Source organism: Drosophila eugracilis, unplaced genomic scaffold (genome assembly GCF_018153835.1).
Source record: "Drosophila eugracilis isolate 14026-0451.02 unplaced genomic scaffold, ASM1815383v1 contig_498, whole genome shotgun sequence".
NCBI lineage: Eukaryota > Metazoa > Arthropoda > Insecta > Diptera > Drosophilidae > Drosophila > Drosophila eugracilis.
The window spans coordinates 7060-29058 of record NW_024573369.1 but is presented as its reverse complement, the minus strand read 5'-3'; the positions used below and the strand labels follow the sequence as shown (position 1 = coordinate 29058).

At 38.1% G+C, this 21999-nt stretch overlaps 3 protein-coding genes across 5 annotated transcripts; 2 read left to right on the top strand and 1 right to left on the bottom strand.

Moving 5' to 3' along the window:
* Positions 1 to 60: 60 nt before the first annotated feature.
* On the bottom strand, positions 61 to 1530 carry LOC108105388. Its single transcript, XM_017211932.2, has 2 exons — positions 1379 to 1530; positions 61 to 1299 (listed from the first exon to the last, which is right to left on the bottom strand). Exons 1-2 carry the CDS (start codon positions 1451 to 1453, stop codon positions 781 to 783), a joined length of 594 nt encoding a protein of 197 aa, XP_017067421.1. The 5' UTR covers positions 1454 to 1530; the 3' UTR covers positions 61 to 780.
* A 459-nt stretch (positions 1531 to 1989) lies between these two features.
* LOC108105368 (WW domain-containing adapter protein with coiled-coil homolog) lies at positions 1990 to 10675 on the top strand. 3 transcript variants are annotated; one of them, XM_017211903.2, is made up of 15 exons: positions 1990 to 2192; positions 2416 to 2881; positions 3729 to 3765; positions 6432 to 6789; positions 6859 to 7146; positions 7216 to 7290; positions 7355 to 7430; positions 7493 to 7578; positions 7642 to 7737; positions 7831 to 8243; positions 8315 to 8556; positions 8615 to 9099; positions 9166 to 9335; positions 9459 to 9580; positions 9653 to 10675. In XM_017211903.2, exons 2-15 carry the CDS (start codon positions 2841 to 2843, stop codon positions 9729 to 9731), a joined length of 2568 nt encoding a protein of 855 aa, XP_017067392.1. In that variant the 5' UTR covers positions 1990 to 2192; positions 2416 to 2840; the 3' UTR covers positions 9732 to 10675. The 3 variants fall into 3 exon arrangements, with proteins under 3 accessions (XP_017067392.1, XP_017067390.1, XP_017067391.1); XM_017211901.2 differs by having other exon boundaries at positions 9453 to 9580; XM_017211902.2 differs by having other exon boundaries at positions 1990 to 2197; positions 9453 to 9580.
* A 1212-nt stretch (positions 10676 to 11887) lies between these two features.
* LOC108105326 lies at positions 11888 to 14106 on the top strand. The gene is made up of 3 exons (XM_017211820.1): positions 11888 to 12105; positions 12178 to 12411; positions 12561 to 14106. The coding sequence occupies exons 1-3, from the start codon at positions 11923 to 11925 to the stop codon at positions 13251 to 13253; spliced, it is 1110 nt and encodes a 369-aa protein (XP_017067309.1). The 5' UTR covers positions 11888 to 11922; the 3' UTR covers positions 13254 to 14106.
* Positions 14107 to 21999: the final 7893 nt, after the last annotated feature.

Genomic DNA, 21999 nt, shown 5'->3' with positions numbered 1-21999 from the left:
CATTTCCGGAATACATTCTCCAATAATATTTACGGCAATTATATATATGTACTTTATGCATTTCTGTATTCCAAATTTTTTTTTATTTTACTCAAATTTGCTTAAATTGAGATTTGTTATATGTATGTATGTATATTATAATGTTTAAATATTATCTGCATTTTTTTTTTTGGTAGTTGTAATCCCTTTTAGAATAAATAGTATACCTAAAAATAAAGTCTTATATTTGATCGAGCATTCGATTGCTTAATTTTTGTATAACATTTTGCATGGATGCCATGTATGGGAAATATTTTCCATCTTTTTGTATTTCTAAAGTTCCTTCAAAGGATTTGCACTCCTGCAGTATTATATTTTCATATAATAAAGGGTGCAAAATCTTTAAACTTTCTACAAACTTTTCTTAATCCATGGGTAACTTAAATATTCGACTATTCTTTAGCCTAACAACAAATTCCATATGGTTTTCCTTTTTCTTGGGAAGGATTCTATATAACTTTTAAATTGTTTTTACATAAATAACCAAAATATTCGAATATACTTTTGAGAGTTCCTTCTAATATCTTCGTCTGGCCTTTAGTTTATCCTTCAAAAACTGATATTAATTAACTTATTAACTTAAATTACTTGAGTATATAACTATTTAGGTATAGAGACCAAAAATCATCTTACTGTCAGTTAGGTTGAGAGAATATAAAGGGTCTCGATCAAAAACAGGAGACCCCAAAGGGCAGCTCTATAAGGCACTGTGTTGGTCCCAAGAACTCCTGTGCTTTTGAGCTAGGCAAATCCCTGGGATACCAGAATTCTGGCTGAGAGTTTGCCGAAATTCGTGTGACACTCGTTGCCATGGAAATACAAACCGATGAGCAGCTTAAACTGGGCTGGTGACATGGGATACGGTTCCTGTGACATGACCACAATGGTATCGATGGGTTTACCCTCCTTCTGGAGCTCCAAATTGGTCAGGATTTCGCGATAATTGACAAAGGATGCCGAGCATTTGGCAATGTGTCGTACCATTTTATCCGTGGAGCATTGCTGCATAACAGGACGCAACAAGGCATCCAAAACCAGAGATTGCAGATCAAATACAATCAGATCGGGAATCCGAAAAGACTCGGCATTATTCTGCATCTCCAGCATACGCAATGGGGTGCTCTCAACGTCCACCAGTTGCAAAATGGTCAGATATTTGCTGCAGTTCTGCGTATCCCATGGATAACGCTTCGCCATACCCTGCTGGCGACTGGTGATCAATAAAACGCGCTTTTCCTTTAAGGCAAAGCGTTCGCATAGCTATTTTGAATGAAAAGAACACAATATAGACGCATTGCTACAACATCAACAAAACGGAAATCACAGGATATTTACATACCTTTGCCAAATTAAGGGCGTAATCCTCGCTACCCGTCAAATATATAAAGTTATTTATACAGTCGCCTAAACTCATTCCTTGTAAATGCGTATAAATTAAATATTTATTTAATATTTCTAGGAATTCCAGGAGTCAGCCTGCCGCTGTTATCGATAAATGGAGGCGATTTTTCATGGGCTATCGTGAAAACGATAATAAAAGCTGTAGTGAATTCTACTCGATACTATCGATGTTCAAGAAGAAGTATTATTCATATTCGTAAATTAAAAGTGATATAAATAGAATATCATAGAAGAAAAAATATGAATTAAAATACTATAACTCTATTGTTTATTTTTTTAATTTCATAGTACTTTCAAATAAGATTCAAAATATCGGCCAGGTTGGCAGTGCCAAGCCGCTGAGTGACCATTTTGCTATCCGTCCAACGCCTAAAGCTAGAACGCACTAAAAAATCTCACAAAACTACTACGCCACCTGGAGTTCACCATGCCAACCAACAATATTAATAACATAGCCGTACTCTTCTAACACCCGCCAAGCGGCCAGAGGAATAGGGACAACCGTATGACGGAACGAGAATGTGCGAGCGAGATGGAAATCGGGACTGATGGCTGTCAAACTCAACACAGCCGTGCCGACGAACAGACCGCACAAAGCGTAATGCAAAAGAATTGAAAAAAATCATCAAGTATAGAGGCCAAAAAGCGAATGCAGCAAGTCGGCATATAATTAAACAATTCTCGTTCGATGTGGAGCAACTAAATGTGGCGATTACAGCAAGGCGAAGAAGGCGAGCGGCAAACGAATTGCGGTAAGGTACGAGCCAAATAACTAAAAAACGAAATACGAATGAAGCGACACCACACACACACACACACACACATGCTCGCAAGCACACACGCACGCCAATGCCGTGTGTGTGTGTGTGCGTGCGTTTAAAGTGAAAAATTAAAGGCGTTCGCAATGCTAATTGCATTAAAGAGATTGAAAAAGGAAGCTGTTTAAAGGATTGCCTTGAACGTTTGTACTTTTAGGTGGCAGCAAAATAAGCCGATAAAACGGCGACCGCAATTTAGGAACACTCACACACACAATCAGACATAAAGTTACGGGCCACACAACACACACATGCCACTGAGAGCCTCCCATACAAGCAGCCACAACACACACACACACATACAAGCGCGCGTGCCTTGGCAGGTGAGAAGAAGAAGAGGTGGCGAAAGGAGGCGGAGGAGAATAAGGAGCAAAAAGGAGGCGCCAAAGGCCCCACAAAATTGGATAGAATCGGAATAAGGCTGCATTATCTGCTTGGGAAGAGGAAGCAGCAGCAGCAGCGGCCGTCGAAGGAGAAGAAGCAGCAGCATCCTATAGGGAAGTAGAAGACGGAGGAGGAGGAAGCAGCAGTAGAAAAACCAACAGAAGCAGCAGCAGCGTATTTGGCGAAAAACTTGCATTGATGGTAATGCATGCTAGAAAACCGCAGCGTATGAACGATGGGTAATATATCTATTACAATATAGTATAACAAAATATACCGTAATATCGGCAATAACAGTGATCCCCAACACACAACCACACTCGCACGCACACACCCATAATTGTATATTTTTTTGTTTACGTTCTGCTATATCGCCATCTCGCTCTAACTCGCAGTGCGGTCACTGCCCGCGTTTCGTTTTTACCTCTAAATTTTCATATTTTCATATAACTAAATGATTTTCTTAAAATAGTTAATTTTACCTTAAGTTTGTGACTTTAATTTTTCTCCTTTGATTCTGCCATTCTCGCGATATACGTGTTTCAGGTATTCCACCACACATTAGTTGCCTCTCACTCGCACGCGCTCAGCTGGCAAAAAAAGGCCAAAAAAATAAAATTCTTGTCACATTTACCGTTGCTTTTTTGTTGCACTGAAAACAAGTTGAAATCGATTGTTTATTATACGAATTTCCCTTAATTTGTTTATTTACCATCGCTTTTTAGCCGGCTTTCGATTGTTCGTCGAACCCAAAACAACTAAAATTAATGAGTGTCAACAAATCAATGCCGGCATTGATAAGCGCTTTTATTGATAAAAGAAAAGCCAATAGGAAAGGGAAATCGATTTACGTTTGGCATTTTCTTTTCATATCCCAAGGATTTTTTGATGGATTTTTGTTATCGTGGTTAATTATTAATTATAAGAAAGAATAATTATCATATAACTACCATTTTATTTCCATGAAAAAGTCAAAGATATGATTAAATTGGGCACAAAATTGTGTTTAAAAGTATGTTTAATACTTTCATCTTCATTACAAACCAAACTAATTATATTTTTCATCCTTCTTTCCCATTTCTTTAGGTACTTTGAGAAGCATACCAGTCACACATCATACCAGGTGAGCAGACCGATCATGATCCCACTTTTAAAGCGCAATTAATCACATTTTGTATGCCAGCTTTTAGTGGATATTTTTGGTTTTGTAGTTTAGCTCCTTTCGTAGTGCACCCAAAAGCCAAAGAAAAACGAAAAAATAATCATAAAAAGCCAATGTAAACCGTAGATTCTAGAACCATTGATTTCCCTATTTGCCATTTGCTGATATTTTAGTATGTAGTTGGATGATCACTGAAAAATCAACAAAATTGCAATTTGTAAAGTTGAGATTTTTGGGTATTTTCCGTTTAACATTTCACATTCTTCCTTTTGTTCAAATCGCTGTGTTTGTTGTGCATCCCAAAATCTTACTTTTCCCGTAACCTCATCCATTTTTGTACTGACCAAAACTCGTGTTTCATTTTTGAACCCATTCAAAAACGCGGCATTGCAGCCTGAACTGATCTTAAATTGAGAAACGAATCTTTACGCATCAACGCCAAAAAGAAACAAGAAACCAAATAAAAACAAATTAAAACCAATTTAAATAAATAGTTAAATAGGTCGAGATATACAAGAATACGAAAGAAGAAATATAGTTATCAACAAAATATCCTATTTAGAATGAAATTATTCAATTACAATTCTTAACCGAACAGCACAAATATATGCTTTAAATCGAAATATATATATATAGATTATTATTGATAGAATAACGAAAGCGAAAGTATATAAACATTTATCAAACTATTTTAAATAGAAATCAAATTAATAACCAATTTCTAAACGCTGCCTAAACCAATTAAAAAACTTAATCAAACTAAAATAGCCTTAAAAAACGAAGACGTAGTAAACAATTATACACCAATTTATAAAAAATATTACAAACAAAAAATGAATGTGCAACTGAGTAACATAAATAGATTTCACAAATATTTAACGAAAATATCAACGACAACACCAAAAACAACAACAACAACAACAACACAAATGTGCCTCAAACAAAAAGCAACAACAATCAATTAAGCCAAACAAATAATAAATGCGAAATTAAAAACAAAAATAATTACAAATAAATAATTAAAAGTTGTGAACAAAAGCGACCAATTGGATTATCAATACGAAAACCAACATAATTGTTAATTAATTCAAGATAATTAATTATCTATGAGGAGCAACAGCAACTCCTCCAGCAGCAGCACCAACAAATCCAGCAACAACAACAACATGGCTGTTGATCTCTCCCTTTCAACAACAACAATTGCCAATTGCAATAGCAACATTAGCAACCATAATAATAATAATAACAGTAATAGTAATAACAACAATGCGAGCAGCAAGGGCACCGCATCAGCATCATCGCTGGCAGCGACGTCGACGCCTTCAGCAGTTGGCCTCTGTCGCCTAGAAGTAAGTAATAAAATAATCCATAAAAAATAATGCCTAAAAAATGAATGATCAATAATGAAAAGGACAAATTAAGAACCATAAACTATCGAAAACGGTTAAATGCAGCAATAAAACATCATAAAATAAACCATATAAAAGAAGGATATAAAAAAAAATGTGTAAAATGAATAAAACATTCAACAACTTCATGAAATTATACACAAAATTAAGCAAAAATGAAGCAGCTATAAATATTTCCTCAAAATTTGTATAATTTGAACCAAAATCTGACCAAAACAAGACACAAAACGACGTTGAACACAGAACATTTATTATTTCATAAACAAATTATGAAGTAAAATAACTTATTTTATATTGGCTAAAACACTTAAACAAGCAAATGAAGAAGTCATCATATAAATCGCTAAATTAAAAAGGATAATTCTGATTAAAAACCATAAAAAATCGTGAGCTACTCAACAAATAAACCCATCAACTTGAATCAAAAAGCGAATATAATAATAACACAAAAAGAAGAAGCTTCATATTTAATTTTCATTTCAAATATAATTTATTTGAAAATTTAACTTAAAAATTCACCCACTAATTTCGGATATTATAATTTAGAGTCTTTAAAAAGACAAAACCGAACCAAATACTTGACATATTTCAAAATTCTTGTCAATTACACGTTTGATTTTTCAAACCATCGGAATTTCATTTCACTTAACTTTCATTTCATTTCGTTTGTTTGTTTTTTGTTTTTATTTTGGTTTACTTAGCATTGGCAATAATCACAAGCGAGAACATTGGCAAAAGTAGCTGGCATTTATGCATTAACTTATGATTTCCCTATTAAGTAGATTTAGTTCAACTAACCACCATATCCCCCAAAAAATGAAATAATTTAAAAAGTTATAACTTAACCGAGACTTAAATCAACCGCTATTATGAATTACTAACACTGGATAAAACAGTGATGAAGTGTTTTTCAAGAGATTCTGGAAAGATTTTAAGAATGGTCGAAAAAGTTTTTTTGTTTCTTTAAGTTTTCAAGGATTTTTGGGTACAACCCGCTTTTGGTTTGCCATTGATTGGATTTTTATTTTACATTTAAAGTTCTTTAAGATTTGATAGAGATTTTCCGAATATCAAGCTATTTCCCGACCATATCTGAAAATCTCCACCGGGTCCTCTTGAAAAGTACTCCTCGAAAATTGTATTTTGTAGCACTGTGCAATTAATTTTTGGGAATGTAAATCAACTAAAGACTGTGTGCGCTTCTATTTACCCGTGCAGAGCTCAAAGTACAGCAGTTCAAAGCGCGACTATGAACGCGATCGTTCCTCCAATTATCGCGATCGCGACCTGTCGCCAGGCGCTGGCGGTGGCGGAGGCGGTGGATCCGCTGGAGGTGGCGGCGGTGGTGGTAGCGGCAATGGTGGCGGGCCATTAAACAATGGCAACAGCTACCGCTCCCAATCGCCGGACATTGATTCGCCATCGTCCCGTTCGCACGATCTCCGAGATCGTAGTGATCATCGCGGCGGCGGAGGTGGTGGCGGTAATGGCCGTGGTGGCAGCGGCGAACGATATAGCTTCATACAAAAGATGCGGGATCGAGATCGGGATGTTTACAAAAAGGATAAATATTCAGGTGAGTTGAATTTGACAGATTAAGCTGTAAAGATATTATCATTAACGAAATATTTATCTTCATCCTTAGACAAACGTGATCGGCGTGGCAACGATCGCGACTCGGAGTCGTCATATCGCACCAACCATGACAGGGATCGCCGTGGCGGTGGCGGAGGAGGAGGTGGCGGCGGAGGAGGCGGTGGTGGTGGTGGAAGCAATGCCAGCGGCAAGCTCTGCTCCTCGCGGGAGAATGACAAACGCTCGGGGTCCGACGATCGCGATCGGGAACGGGATCGAGACCTGCGTGACCTGCGCGACAAGCGGGATCGTGGATCCGATCGCGACAGGGACATGTATAAGAAGGACAAGTATGCAGGTAAGTCGAAATAGATGTTCTTTACAATTTCCACCATTTACTAAGCTTATTTTGTGTTTTTTTTTGCAGACAAACGCGAACGCAGCGATCGTGGCGAGCGAACGGCGCGTTATGGCGACTGGAGCGAGCATGTCAGCTCATCGGGTGAGTCCATCTATGCCAAGTTGCTCTTGTCAGCTTTTTATCAACAATATTTGTTTGATTTTAGGCAAAATGTATTACTACAACTGCAAAACGGAAATCTCTCAATGGGAGAAACCAAAGGAATGGGTAGACAGAGAAAGGTAAAAGCTGGGATTTTATTACCACGAGAAAACCTTTATTAACATATGTTATGTTATTTCAGAAATTTGCCGCGCGATCAGCATCGTGAGAAAGACTATCGCGACAAGGATCGCGATCGGGACCGCGATGATCGTTTCTCCAGATCGAGTATGTTGAAAAATCCGCACTTGAAAAAGAAAATGTAATTCTAATATCATTCTTACATTGCAGCATACAAACATTCCAATTCTTCGCGCGACAATACACGACTGAGATGGAATTACAACGACAACGATGGTCCGCCCAGTCATCGAAGACGTTTGGATGGTAAGAATCCTATAGTACTTTGATTCTACAAAGCTTGAACAGAGCAGCATTCGATTTCCAATAAGGTATTTAATCTTAAATTATTATCAACAGGTCGACATAACGACAATGCTGACATGGACATAAGCGGTGACTCTACGCCTACGTCGGAGGCTAGTTATTCACTGAGCGGCACGCCCACCACACACGGCGGTGGACCGGGCAGTGGTGGTCCAGGTGGTAGCAGCGACCAGCCAATGGGCAATGCCCTGCCGCGTTTGGCCTCCCATCCGAATGCGAGTTCCTCCGCTTCGGTGGCAGGTGCGGGATCGGCGGCGGGACTGCATTACGGCAGCGGAGCGGGCGGTGGCCCAGTAACGGGTGCCACAATGCTGCCCACCAGCGGACTGTCGTCGTCGGGAATAGTTAACAGCAACAGCAGCAACAGTGCCAGCGGCAGCAGTAACAATGCCAGCAGCAACAGCCTAAGGAATTCTGTTGTCGGCCACATTGGCTCCACTTCCGGCGTAAGTTTGCTTTTATAATAAGACACTTTTTCGATTGTTGTATGTTTTAACCGTATTCCAATGCATTGCAGACAACTGTGCCCACACTGGGGAGCCAGGATCCGCACCAGCACCATCTAAACTCGAATGCTCCACTGCCACCGGGTGCCAAGGGCAAGGATCAGGCGCTGCTAATGCGCCAAAAGATGCACCTGGGTCTGGGCGTCCTTGATGTACAATCACATCATGGCGTCAATTCTGTTGGTTCGGCGGCAGATGGAGTGGCCAACCATGCCTACAATTCGGTCAATAACTCGGTCCCCGGCAGTTTACGGTAAGTGAACGATGTCATATCATAGGGCAATAGATTTTAATTATATCATTTATATCAGGGACAACAATGTGAACTCCCCGCTGTACATGCCCCATCCGCATCACAGCCTCTCGCCGCCGTTGAGTTACACCAAGAGTCCCATCCCGACGATTGTGGGCCATACAAATAACGTGAGTAACGCCTACACCTGCAATCCACCCTTCGGCCTAAAGACGAGCCTTGATGGCGGAGTGCTGGTGGCGAATGCCTCACCGGCCACGCCCGGAGGCAATGCCTCCTCCGGCTCCAGTGGAGCGAATAGCAGCCAAAGCATCGTGCCCGGCTTGGGCGCTGTCAGCGGAATCAGTGTGATCACCTCGATGGGCAGCAACAGCGGGGCGGCGGCGGGTGGCGAGGGCCCGCCCACGCCTACCCAGGAACTGGACTTAAGCGGTACGTCGCTGGAGCAGCAACAGTTGGCCGCCGCAGCGGCAGCCGCAGTAGCTGCAGCAGCGGCAAGCCTACAGTTGCAGGCGGCACAGCAAGCCCAGCAGCAGCGTAAATGTAAGTCCTTGAACATTGACATTGTTTAAGCATATATAAATAAATATTGTTTAATGGTTATTCCAGTGGATGGCACCTCGTCGGCCACGCTGAGCTCGCTGCAGAGCTGCGTGAGTTCATCGGGCCAAGCGGCAAACCTTCGTGGTCCCGAGATTTCGCCCAAGCTGGCCAAATACTACCGCGCCGACCTGATCGCGCATGTGACTAACTGGCAAGCGGAGGTGCTGGAGCGTCAGGTAAGCTGTGAGGTAGTATTTGTCACTAATTCGGCCTCGAAAGATTCATATATATACTCTTATGAATATTTAAAAACTCGAACTGATTGTATTTGTTATTTATATTATTTCTCGAAGGCGCAGAAGTGCTGTGAGGATACGCACCTATTTGGCGACATCACCTGCACGAGGATATGCGCGGAACTAAAATGCGCCCGCAGCCTGGTGCGCAGCACCGAGATCAATGCCACCCTGCAGGAACAAAAGTGAGTAGGCGAAGTTGCCAAAGGAAACTATCTTATGTTTATTTATATGTTGTATATATTTTCTTCGCGTAGAATCATGTATTTGCGCCAACAGATCCGCCGTATTGAGGAGTCGAAGACTCAGAACGCGTTCATGTCGGACGATACTTAGGATCAGGAGCAGGTTAGGCTGCGCGTACATCGCAAGCTGTCTGTCAGGCTCAAAAAGAGCTTATTCTGGCGCAGCTGATGATGATTGCGATGATGATTGGTCCATTGTGGTCGCCGCCAGAAGCTAGCCTTTGTCCTCGTTTCGCATGCCCAATTTATACCAAATTTATTATGGTTATATCTGGGTATGGTATGGTTTAGAGATGGATGACAACGACTGGCGGTGGGCCAATTACAATGACTAATAAACTGCGTGCATCCTGCTCCATCCTTCTACTTCTCTCCACTTGGGCGACGCATCTCTCCCCACCACCACCACCACTACTACTACCACTACCAGCCCGCGATTAACTTGTGTTCGGATCGAGTTCCATTCTGCCCCCTTCGCGTAAAACCGACCATATATTGGTGGCAAAATATATGGTACTGGGTTAAGCGGACTTATATGGACTTGGCACAAGAAAGATCCGGATAAATCAACCAACAGCTGCAACAAGAACTCCAACAAGAAACACAAAAACTAAAACATAATTTATAATTAGCAAAGCGTAAATTAAAAACAAAACTAAACTTAAATAAGCAAAAACAAAAGGCGGAGGAAAAGCCAGAGAAATAGCCACAAACAACACACTCAAGATAACTACAAAAGGAGAATAGAGCCGTCAAAGACCTATCAAGATCAAGAAGCAATATGGATAAAGCCTAGTAACGAATCGAAAAAAAACAAAACAAGCAAAAACAAACACAAAACTAAAAACTGAAAAGTGAAAACAAAAGTTAATTAAACGAAATAGGATCAAGAACACCAGCAACAACAACATCAACAACAACACCAACAAACAAACAAACAAACAAAAACAAGTCAACATAGTATACTCAACTGCAATAAAAAGCTAATTAAACTATATACAAATTATATATAAATAAATATATATAAATAGAGTATATGAAAGATTGTATATTTACAACAAGCGAACATAATTAGATATGAGAAATCATGATGATAAAATGATTACGATGACAACCAAAATGCGAGTCAAGTCGAGCCGAAAGCGCGCTTCTCGGTACGAGGAAGTTGGACAATTATATATATATATAAATATATGTATATATAATATATAGATTGGTGATCCTAAGACCCAAGGCCGTTGAAAACCAACCTATTTTCATTCATGCGGACGAAGATGTTTGTTTATCATTTTGATTATTGGCTTCATATCCTGCTAATTGGTATTTGAACGATTCTTATTTTGTAGTTACTTACTAATTCATTTGAACTTACCAAACCCCTCACAGCCCCGCCCCGCCCCGCCCACACCTAAAATGTATATTAGTTATTTTAATCAGAATATAAGAATATAACAAAACACAAATTTCTATTTATATATAGACAGAGATACAGTTTAATTTTTTAACCTCCGATTGAAATTGCATCAAGATTTGTTTTAGTTTCTTTTTTTTTTTTGTATGCCCTACGATTACGTCTTACCAAGTATATGACCGTATATATATATATATACATATATATATTTATGATATATATGCATATATAATTTATTTGGCAGAAGCGAAGATTTTGTTGTTATTTAAGCGAAGAAGCGAAAGCTGAAGCGAGAGAGAAGCGCGGGGAAAGAAGAACTAACAAACACGTATATAAGTGTAATTTTGAGTTTTTTTTTAAAATCTTAACTTGTCTAAAAAAGAAAGAAACAAACAAACAAACCAACAAACAAATGAAATGGATCTGCGAATTACGCAGATTCGAAACAAAAAGAAAGCAAACAACAGTTTAATAATGATAATGCTAATAACTATTGTAGATATACATATAAATAATATATATATAATAAATATATTAGCTAAGCGTCGAAAACAAAACAAAACAGAAAAAAAAAAACAAAAACCAACCGAAAAATAGAAACTTTTATTATGAATTAATTAAAAAATACAACAACAACAAGTCACATATTGTCATTTCAATGGTTCGGAGTGGAAATTAATATTTCATTTAATTTTTGTTTTGTGAAATTTGAAAAATTTAAATTTTGATTAAATAATTTTTGAAGTGATTTCCCAAATTTATAATTTATCTTTCAAAATTTTAACAAAATTGGTAATTTATTTTTGGTTTTTCGAAATTAGGAAACTTTTTTTTTGTTTCCTGAGTCCTGTTCAAGTCTTCTTGGAAACTAATGTCATATGAGAACACATCACTTCTAAAGGTGCTGATTTTTCAATCAATAGTTATCCGGAAAAACTTCTCATCTTTACTTGCATTTTCCCATTGCTCTAAAACGATGGAAAAACCGGCTAAGTATCGTAAGGATATGCAACCAACTAAGCCTTCTAAGTGTGAATGGTGCGGTTGCCTACGGGTGAGACTATAAAATGAATTTATCGTTTATTTTTTAGTTTTTTCGTTTATTTAATATATAATCTATTATTAGTTTGATGGAGAGTCATCTTATATCACCAAAGAAGAGGAGAAGAACGGTCGCTCTCGTCACTGTTCGGAAAGGACTTCCTTAGAGCAAAAGCACCGGGAAAAGCCAAAGAAAAAGAAATTGTTATGCACGTGTGGGGATGTTGACTGTCCGTTTAATGTTGGCCAAGAAATTCTTCAGGGTCTGGATTCACCATTATTCGACGAACATCGCTTCTATGCTCGACTAGAAAAACTGGTGAGTTATTTTGTTTAATAATTAGTAACTTAAGAGCTAGTATACGTCTACGATTAAGAAGGGCTTTGGTTCTAGAATCAATTCCATTTTCTTTCTTAAAACCCTTTTATAAAGACCATTGATAGATAGTTTATAATTGAAATCCCTAGAGCCGTATCAAGCAACTGAAGCGTAAAGATAAGGATGAAAAACTCTTTAGAAATTCAGATCGTTGCCAATATGTTTCGGCTTCCAATTCTCAGCCAGAATGTGTAGAAGCTACCAGAACGTATTGTGTGATTTGCAAGGCCTGGATACGTGAGCCATCATCGTCTTCTTCGAGTCGCATTAGAGCACCTCCTGTCCCAACTTTGATTAATTATTATAAGGAAATCCACCATAGGCTGTGTCAAGAAACTAAAGCTGCTGGGAAATCGAGTTCTTCTAAGAGCTCCAAATCGAAAGCGGTTACTGCAAGGAATGCCGATGAACTTAGGAAATCTGTTCAAGCTGAGATTGAAAAGCAAGAGGATAGGGGAAAATTCCAGCTTGATTCTGATAGTATAAAGGGGGACTCAGAGGCAGAAACTAGAACTTTGATTTTATCAAGAAATCAGAATAAGGATCAGCAATCAGAAAAATATGTCGAAAATTCCGCAAAATCACAATTGCAAAAAGCTAGTTCTAATGACTTGTTCCATGTCACTGTTGATGAGTTAGTTAGAGTCAAGATAATTAATCCGATGACCAGATACATGCAGCGAGTCTATCTGAATGCTAAGCTATATGATATGGAGGTTATGGATGAGCTCTATGAAATGTCCGAAAAGATCAGAAAAATCTATAAGCAAGAAGATCAATAAAGGGATCGCCTTTGTAGTGGGCCGGCCTTTTGCTTTCATGATTTCTATATTTTGTATAATTTAACTTCTATATCTTTTGTATAATAAAAAATCAGGGTAACGGGGAGATTTAAGATTTCATGTCCTTCACATTTAGTCATGGGAAGTGGTTTTAAAGACCTTAACGCTTTTTTAAGCTTTGTAGTATTTTTTAAAATCTGGCGCCAAAGTGTCAGTTAAGCTTGCTCTCTCTTAGTTTACCTTTATAGCCGGCTTTTCCTTTGCAGCGAGCGCGAAGCTTGGCCGGAAAAGCAATGGGAAAAGCTCAAAGCTTATGAATACCCAACAGACGAATTTGCAGTGAAGCGAATTCGCCGAAAATGAATCGGAAAATGAACTTTTCTCGGGGAGGCTCGGGTTGCTGGTGGAAAACTGTTCGCGCCTGTGTGCGTACTCCGTGTCTGTGTTGTTTTCCTTTTTTCCTTAGCGTCTGTGTGTGTGTTCTCTGTTTTTATTGCATTGCCCTAGCATCTCCGCTTGGCACTCGGAGGACGACGAAACGCCAACAAGTAGCAGTTCAGCTTTCGACGCGTTCGCTTGCCAGCGGACACAGACCGAAATTTAGCGGTTCACCAGCGAAACGGTTGAGTTTCGAAAACGCCGATTAACGGTTAACGGTTCGGGTGATTTTCAAATTTTTTATTTTTCTTTAAAAGTGTTTTCGTATGTGGAAAGCGTTGAAAAATTCATATACATTGGCAAATCATTGCTAAACTTATCTTTTATTTGAAGTTCTGAAAACGAAACTGTTAAAGGTGAGCTAGGAATATTCAAAGTTTTCATTTTTAAAACCACAGAAATCTTAAAAGTTGTGGTTTGTGTTATTTCTAGTGGTAAAGTTATTAACTTAACTATTGGAAAATGTGTTAAAAATTAATAAAATGCGTTTACAAAATAATAACATTTCACATTTTTTGCCAAGCTTTTGTTAATTAAATATTTTTGTGGCCGTTAAATGTATATTCAAATATAAATATATATTTAAAAAGAGTCTGAAAGATTTCAAAAGTACCTTTTGCAATATAAATTAGAGTACATTTTCTACAACTAAATTATAATTGTTTAAAATATAACTAAAAAATAATAATATATACGAAAACCAAAATAATTATCTATGTGGCAAGAGGTTTCTAAGAACCTTTTTATTTTTGTTTTGCTATAATTCTTCCAGAGATTATAGCTTAAAACTGTAGTTTATTTACAGCTTAAAATTTTGTGAAATTTGTGGAAGTTTTTCCTCTGTGAAACTAGCTTTTATTCCCCTTATGATTTTCTATTTGCAAAACATTCAAACTAGGCAAAAAAAGAAAAAAAGAAAAAAAGGGAAAACCAGTTGGAAACAGAAGGCAACAAAAAGGATGCCTGCATACTTTATTTTGAATGCACTTTGAGGCTGTCACATAAACCGAACAAACGGGGGAATATACAAATACATATTTATGGGTGGAGGCTTGAATAGCCTCCCAGCGCAGCCCTTTTATTACACTGGAAAAAAAACATAACTCCTTAGATTGTGAGATTTAAATTAAGGCTCTAGAAGATACAACTAAATAATACGGATTTTTTCTACATTTTAAAAAGTTAAAATAACAGCAGAGTTTTTCCCATAAAGACTTAATATAGTTTTGTTATTAAACAAAAGTTAAGTTTCTGAAATATTCTGTTCTGAATATTCTGTTCATTATAATACATGATTTTTCTTCGAGTGTGGCCACCCTTGGTGGCTTGTCGCTACCACTCATCATCTGTCATTGATTTGTTTTCTGTTCCATTTGCCAGCTCGCCTTCTCCACGTCCCCTTCTTGTAAACTAATTAGAGAAGGGTCCAAGGATACTCCAGAGTATCCTTCAAAATGATTTGCGGCTCTATTCGCGTATTGTGTTTGATTTTATGCACTTCTTCTGGCTGCCTTCAAAATTTATTTCACTCGCCCGCCAAAAAAAGTTACAGATCTTTGCTTTTAAAGCGGAAAATTGGGGAAAAGCGGAAGGGCAAACTGTTTGGGTGAGTGAGGAAAGGACTTTATTGACAATGGTGCATTCTGCATTCTACGCGCACTGGAATGCCAAGAGTCGAGAGTCAAGAGCCATAAATTTGACGCCGCCAAGTCCTTTTGGCATCCACAGCAAACAAAATGCGTTGATGGCGGGGCTGAGAGGGAGGGAGGGGGCGCGTATAAAATTGTCCAAGGAAAATTATATAGGAAAATTGTAGGGGCGGGCGAGGGTGCCGAGCTGACGCGGTCATTTGAGTGGCAGCAAGAGAAATGTGCAGCAAACAAAAATAATAATAATATTTTCATTATTAATCTACAGCTATTATTTGTCTCCCCATTTTGACCCAGAGGGGTTTTCAATGATTTTCCGCGAGTTCTCCCTGAAAAACATTCAAGTTTACTATTAGGTTTCTTATTTCTGAAGATCAAAGATGATTTTTAAAGTGTTAACAAAGATTATTAACTATTAAAGTCTATGTAATATTTTTTAAGAATATTTTCAAATTAGAAAAGGGAGAATATTTTGTATATTTAACCAACTCAAAGACATTTTATTTGGTTTATTACTGAACTTTTTCTTTTCTCTAATTAAATTTGTGAAAATTGGAAACAGATTTTCCTTACTCCTGGTTTTCCATACCATTTATTTAGTTGATTAGGCTCCGAATCAATTCGATTCCCAAATCCCAGAGTAAAAACCACAACCTCAGTCGACCGCAGTTTCTTAATTGGTTAAACCAGAATTTCCTTTGACCTTCGTCTAGAGTCGGGAAATCAAAACGGAGGTTTTCCCATTCAAATTATGTGCATGTATTTCAATTTCACTTTTTCACTTTCGTTTCTTTCTGTCGTTTGTTTTCTTGATTTAGATTCTTGTTGTTTAGCCGGAATGCTCTTTATGGCCCAAAACATTTGCCAAATATTGCGGTCAAAAGTGTTCGTTCAATGTGAATTTTTTCGGGGGCCAGTTGGTTTCGTGCTTGACAAACATTTTCATTTTCATTTTCGTTGGCGATTTTCTTATTGCTCTTGTTTCGGCAACTGCACTCAATTTTATAGCCCTCGCATTTTATTTAGTTGGCTATGTTTTTTCTTCTCTGGATTGGGGAAACTTTGAATGGGCCTCCCTGGGAAAAAAAAAAACGAAAAACCAGAAAGGACACCCACAGCTCCCTGTTATAATTTCATTTGCTGCCCTTTGGATACATTTACATTTTTATTTCCTCCCGGACGCCTACTACGCCTCCACCTCCACCTTCGCTGCCAAAGAAAAAAATTATTTTCCCCATGTTTTATGACTCTGGCCTAATGTTTTTGGTCTGATTTAAATGAAGTAATACAAGTGGCTGAAGGTCTAGGGCATCATTCCAATCCCCTGCGAGCAGCGTGACACTTATACAGATTGCATTTATCATCGGGAGTTTAAACTCAACTCAATTTTTGACTTACTATCAAAACTTTTCCAAGAACTCCGAAAAAAAGAGGAAAAGTAAGCGAAAATCTTTCGAGGAAAGTGAAACGCAGTAAACACATCGTCAGCAAACTAAAGTCGAGAGGATTCTCCCTGGGCTCTCTGCTTTTTAGCCGTGTGTTTTATGAGGGTTTATCCAGACTCTTCTTCACCCCAACACCAACTAAGGAAAGTCTAGGGAAACCTTCTACTTTACATACAGTGCTGGTTGAGATAATAGCAATGTTTATGTATTTTATAAACAAGTTACTAATTATTTTAGAGAGTAGCTAAGGAAGTAGAAGTTTTATGTATTTATAACTTGGAAAATTGCTAATATTTAAGATTTTTTATAGATTGAAATCATAACATTACCTATTAATTTCCTAAGTTAACTATTATTTTGGCCATAGTTGTATTGCGTGGCCAAAATCAAGAAACATGGCCATGAAATCGTAAACATTTGGCTCTGATTTCCCACTTTTCGAGCTTCCATTTTTATGTGTGACTTTTCTTTATAGCCAGGTCTGCTACAGATGTTGCTTTGGGGCTAGAAAAAGTATATATATGGGAAGCGTTGGGTATAGTCCGAATCCGAATCAAGTGTGGGATAAGTGGAAATGAACTGTTTACGATTCGAGCCGAGGCGAGAGATTGTAAAAGTATAAGCTTTCGTTTTTCCACTGACCTAAGAAAATACTAAAGTTTAGTGGGAGAAAGAAAGTGTTAATAATAAGGAAAATATGTTAATGTTATTGTTTTTCTGCGTATATTTATTTAATCAGCTATTTGTAATGAAATATAGTTATCGTTATAGTTAGCTTTATTAGAAATAATTTTGATTTGGAAACTCTTAAAGTAACTTACTTAAAGTAATGCTACTTAATCTGGATTATCTGTCGTATTTAGTTAACAGATTATCAAAGTTGGTTACCCATTTCTCATATCGATTACTAATCCTTCGATAATGGCTTTTCCTCAAACACTTTTCAACAGGCAGGTCTCTCGCCTGCATTTCCTTTATCTAAGATTGGTAAATTGTTTTTTGTTTTTTTTTCTTCTTGCTGATTATATCTGATTGTTGTTGTTCTTCGTCTGCTTCTTTAACATTTCCCACAGCCCCCCTCCAGCTCAGTCCAATGTCAGGGAAAAGGGGGCGTGACCGAGCAGGGGCCTGTGGGCTGCGCTGATGTTTCGCATGTCATTGTCGTAAGTTGGCATATGTCACCAAGGTGTTATGCGTACATATATACTCGTTTATATATACGGCTGTGTACATCTCTTTTTTTTTTCTTTTCTAAAACAACAAAAAATTGCGAAAAGAAAAAGAAAACCCCGGGCCCACATACATTTAAAGTGCGCCAGGCATTAAGGTTTATGTGTGCGAAAAGCCAACTCGGAACATTTGTGTTTGTGTATTTACAGGACCTACATTTAAGGGGTACATGCAATTTGATTTCAGTAGGAAAATGTATCTGTAAAATACTGGAAAAATGTTTTCTAAATCTTAATAATAATGAAAGGATAAGGGATACATTGTATATCATGTTCTTGTATAGATATTCCTGTTAATTATTCTAGATTTTCCTCAGCTTTGAACATTATTATAATCTTGTTTAGCTCAAGAAATATAGCTATATTCCTATATAAATCTTTTATCGATTAACATTTTCTAGAGCAACTTTAAATTCGTTATAAATGCGAAAACATTTGTTACTTTTGAGTAAGATTTGCAAGAGATTTGAGAACGATGGTTAGGGCCAGGAGTTGGCGTTGGCAAAAACACTTTATCCGCTAGGCCATTACCCGCTTTCACCTCTCACCTCCCATCCCGACCCGCCATTACGTTTGAGAGTAAATTTATGTTAATAACAAAATCAGAAAATCCTTAAATTGTCATTAGCTAAGCCTTTTTTGGCAAGTCCGCCGAGATTTTGTCGTAGCTTATATATATATTTATATATATTTTTTTTTATTCTGTTTGGTTTTCGGCGGTTGTCTTGTTTTTTGGCGGCAAATTTGAGTCGCTTAAACCTTCGCCGCCTGGCTTTTAATGGCTTTTGTTGGGGTTTAGGGATTTTCGACCTGGCCCAAAGTGCCAAACGAAACAGCGAATGCTTTTAGCCTGGTCACGACTAATTCCCCTTTGTTTTTTTTGTTGTCCACGAAATGTTGCAATTTCCCACGAATTTGCATTCACATTTTTTTGGGCAAAGGGAAAATGGCTTTAAGGACTTTTCAGTTTTGTCTAAACGGAAAAAAAACAGAAAAGATAAACTGTTGTCTTCTTAAGTGGCCCGGAAACAGATTTTCTCTGCTTTTATGTTCGTTTCCTTTGATGCATTTGTTTACGCCTCTTATCGGCCATTGTTTTGCTGTGCATTTCCGTTTCCGTTTGAGAAAATGGCCTTCCTTTGGTCCAGGACTTCAGGAGCTCAGGACTCAGAGGCTCCCCAGATGCCTTTCCATCTATGGCCGAACAAATTATGTGCCAATAAAGTTCCGTCTGAGAGTGTGGCCCGCTCAATTCTTGCCAATAAAATCCATCTTAACTTTTATGGCCCAAAGGGGCCGCCCCCTCTTATCGGCCAAACATATGGCACGGCGAGAAAATAGTAGTTATTAGTTGGGTTTTCTCCTTTCGGTTTTGAGGCTAACATTTATTATTAGTTTGCTAGTTTTTTATGGTATTTAGGCAAGAAAATTTACCATCTTAACCATTTTAACTCAATTTAGATATTAAGTTTTCCTTAAATTTTTCCTGTGTAGCAGCTTAGGGGCAACAGTAGAATTGAGCCTGGCCTTTAAAGCTTTGCGCCCTTAAGCCCTTGTCAAATGTCATGTGTCCTGTATCCTGTGTCCTGTGTCCTGTTCCCCGTGTCCTGTGTGGGAGCTTATCGCCTGTTGGTGTCTTCAAATTGCAGCTGAACTTGTTCGCACTGAGAGCCCAAAGATAAACCGAAATTAAAATAACAATTGAGCTTGCATCGGACATCCGGTTGGAAATGCTTACACAAATATTTAGCCAGATCAATTATCTTATCAAATGAAGCTTTGAATTTGAAGGATATACTTTCAGAATCCTTGAGAATGGAAAGGGTCTTTGTTAGAGAAGAAAAACAATGGAGAAAGAAAACACTTAGTAAGTTAAGGGTGGCCTTTGGCCATTTTTTCTTTAATATTCTTAAATTGTTTTTAATATGTAGAAGGCAAGTTTAATCAAAAATATAACATTTATTTAACCCAATTTCCTGTCACATAATTTCCTGTGAATAAACACATTTAAGTGATAGTCCAAACAGAAATTGAAAACGTTGTTCCACTTGCTATTGTTCGACCAAAAACAAAGCCTTAATAATGCTTGTTAAAAATTTGTGCTGAGAAATATGAAATATGACAAATTAGTTTCGTGTTGACCGGTCTATTCTGTACATCCCGATTGTTCCATCTCGTCGAGATTCCGGGCACGTATGTCCATCATTTCCAGTGGCGTCCGGCACAAGGCAAAGGGGGTATGGCGAGTTGGTAAGTGGGTGCTCCACGGATTTGTCAAACAGGGCTGGTGAAAAGTTAAACTCGGGCATTTGTGTGTGAGTGTATGTGTGGGGAAAGTGATGCCCATGGAAAGTCAACAAAATGCGGGGAAAAATAACAAAACTGTTGAAGAAAATCAACTTTTGAGGTTTTTTATTAAATTTATTTGCTTATTTAGATTTAAAGCGTTTACGTTATTAAAAAATAAATGAATATTTATACGTATGCGTAATCTAATGTTTCCCGAAAATGCAGCTCTTTTGAAACTACTCATACGACACGTATGCTTAATATTTGCCAACACTGCGTATGAGTGATAAACTTAATCTGAGCACTCATTAAGTTTATCACTCATACGCAGTGTTGGCAAGTATTACAGTTTTCTTTAACTTTTTACAAACATTTTGAAAATTCATATATGTTTTAAATTTAAAAATTTGATAAGTTGTTAATACTATTTTTAATATTACAAAATATTTCCTTTTAAACTATAAAAAAAGAACAATATTTCCCTTGACTTACCCAGAATAAGGACAGCTCCTCTCATTCCTGATGTGTACAAGAACGCAACAGGAAAACGATGCCGTTGCGGGGAAAAAAGAGGACAACAGGAAAACAAAAGTATCCTTCAAGTGGTCATCATCGGAATTGTTTTCCTTTTTTTTCGGTTTTCCTCCTTTTTTCCTGGTTGTTGTTGTTATTTCTGTTCTGGTTGTTGTTCTATTTGCACTGAATTAATTGACCAAGTTTTGCTTTGAAACTTCGCCTCGCTTTGGCCACAAATTGCAGTCATCAAAACTGGAAAAGGGTGTTGGGGAAAAAAGAGAAAAGGGGGTCGGGATAATGGCCAAGAGGAGACAATTCAATTTATCAGCTTTAGGGCGATTTTGTAATGGCATTTCCTAAGTGAGATTGGTGGAGTGTTTTAGACGGCTTTGCTCCATTCATCTTGTAGTTGGATTAAGTACTATTTTGATTTTTAAGATTTTTTCTTCTAAAAATCATTTATATATGAATTTTCCTAGCTTTTCCCTCAAATTTTCCACCAAAATTTCCTCATTACCTTTTCGGCTTGCCATTAAGGTTCTTCCGACATTCCGGAGACGATAAACGATTGCATCTCGTGGCTTTCAGCGTGGCAGCACTGAACAACGATATTATGAATATTTATCCTTGGGCATAATTATCTCCTACGCACCTCACACACACACACAGGCACATACAAACATATAGGGCAGCCTAAAGAATAACAATTCCCAGGACGTAGAAGGGGGAGTAGGTAGGCGTTGGCAGTCGGGGGTCGAGCACTTAGTTAGGGCTAAAAGTGCCCCATTGTTTTGCCCACAAAACACGACATGTGCGTGGAAAGGGTGCTGGTGTGTGTCTCGGCTTAAATTGCTTGGATTTTATGCATCCTGTCGGAGGAGTGGGAAGAAGGGCTCTTATCCATAACGCCATAAGAGGTGGAGCAAGTGGGCGACAGATTCTACTGGCCTTAGCCTCGGGCGTCATAAGTCGAGCTCATTAGAAAACCGTTAGGAAGCAGCTCGGCAACCGCCTTCCTTTTAAAGTGCCCGGCCTTAAAAGTGCGAAAACTTCAAAAAAAAATAGAGAAGTTGAGAAAATCTGCCAACTGGGCAAAAAGCCAGCCAAAAGAACAAGCAGTCTTTTCACAATTTTCCATCTTCTATTTTTTGTTTGTTGGTTGTTGTTGTTTTTGTTTATT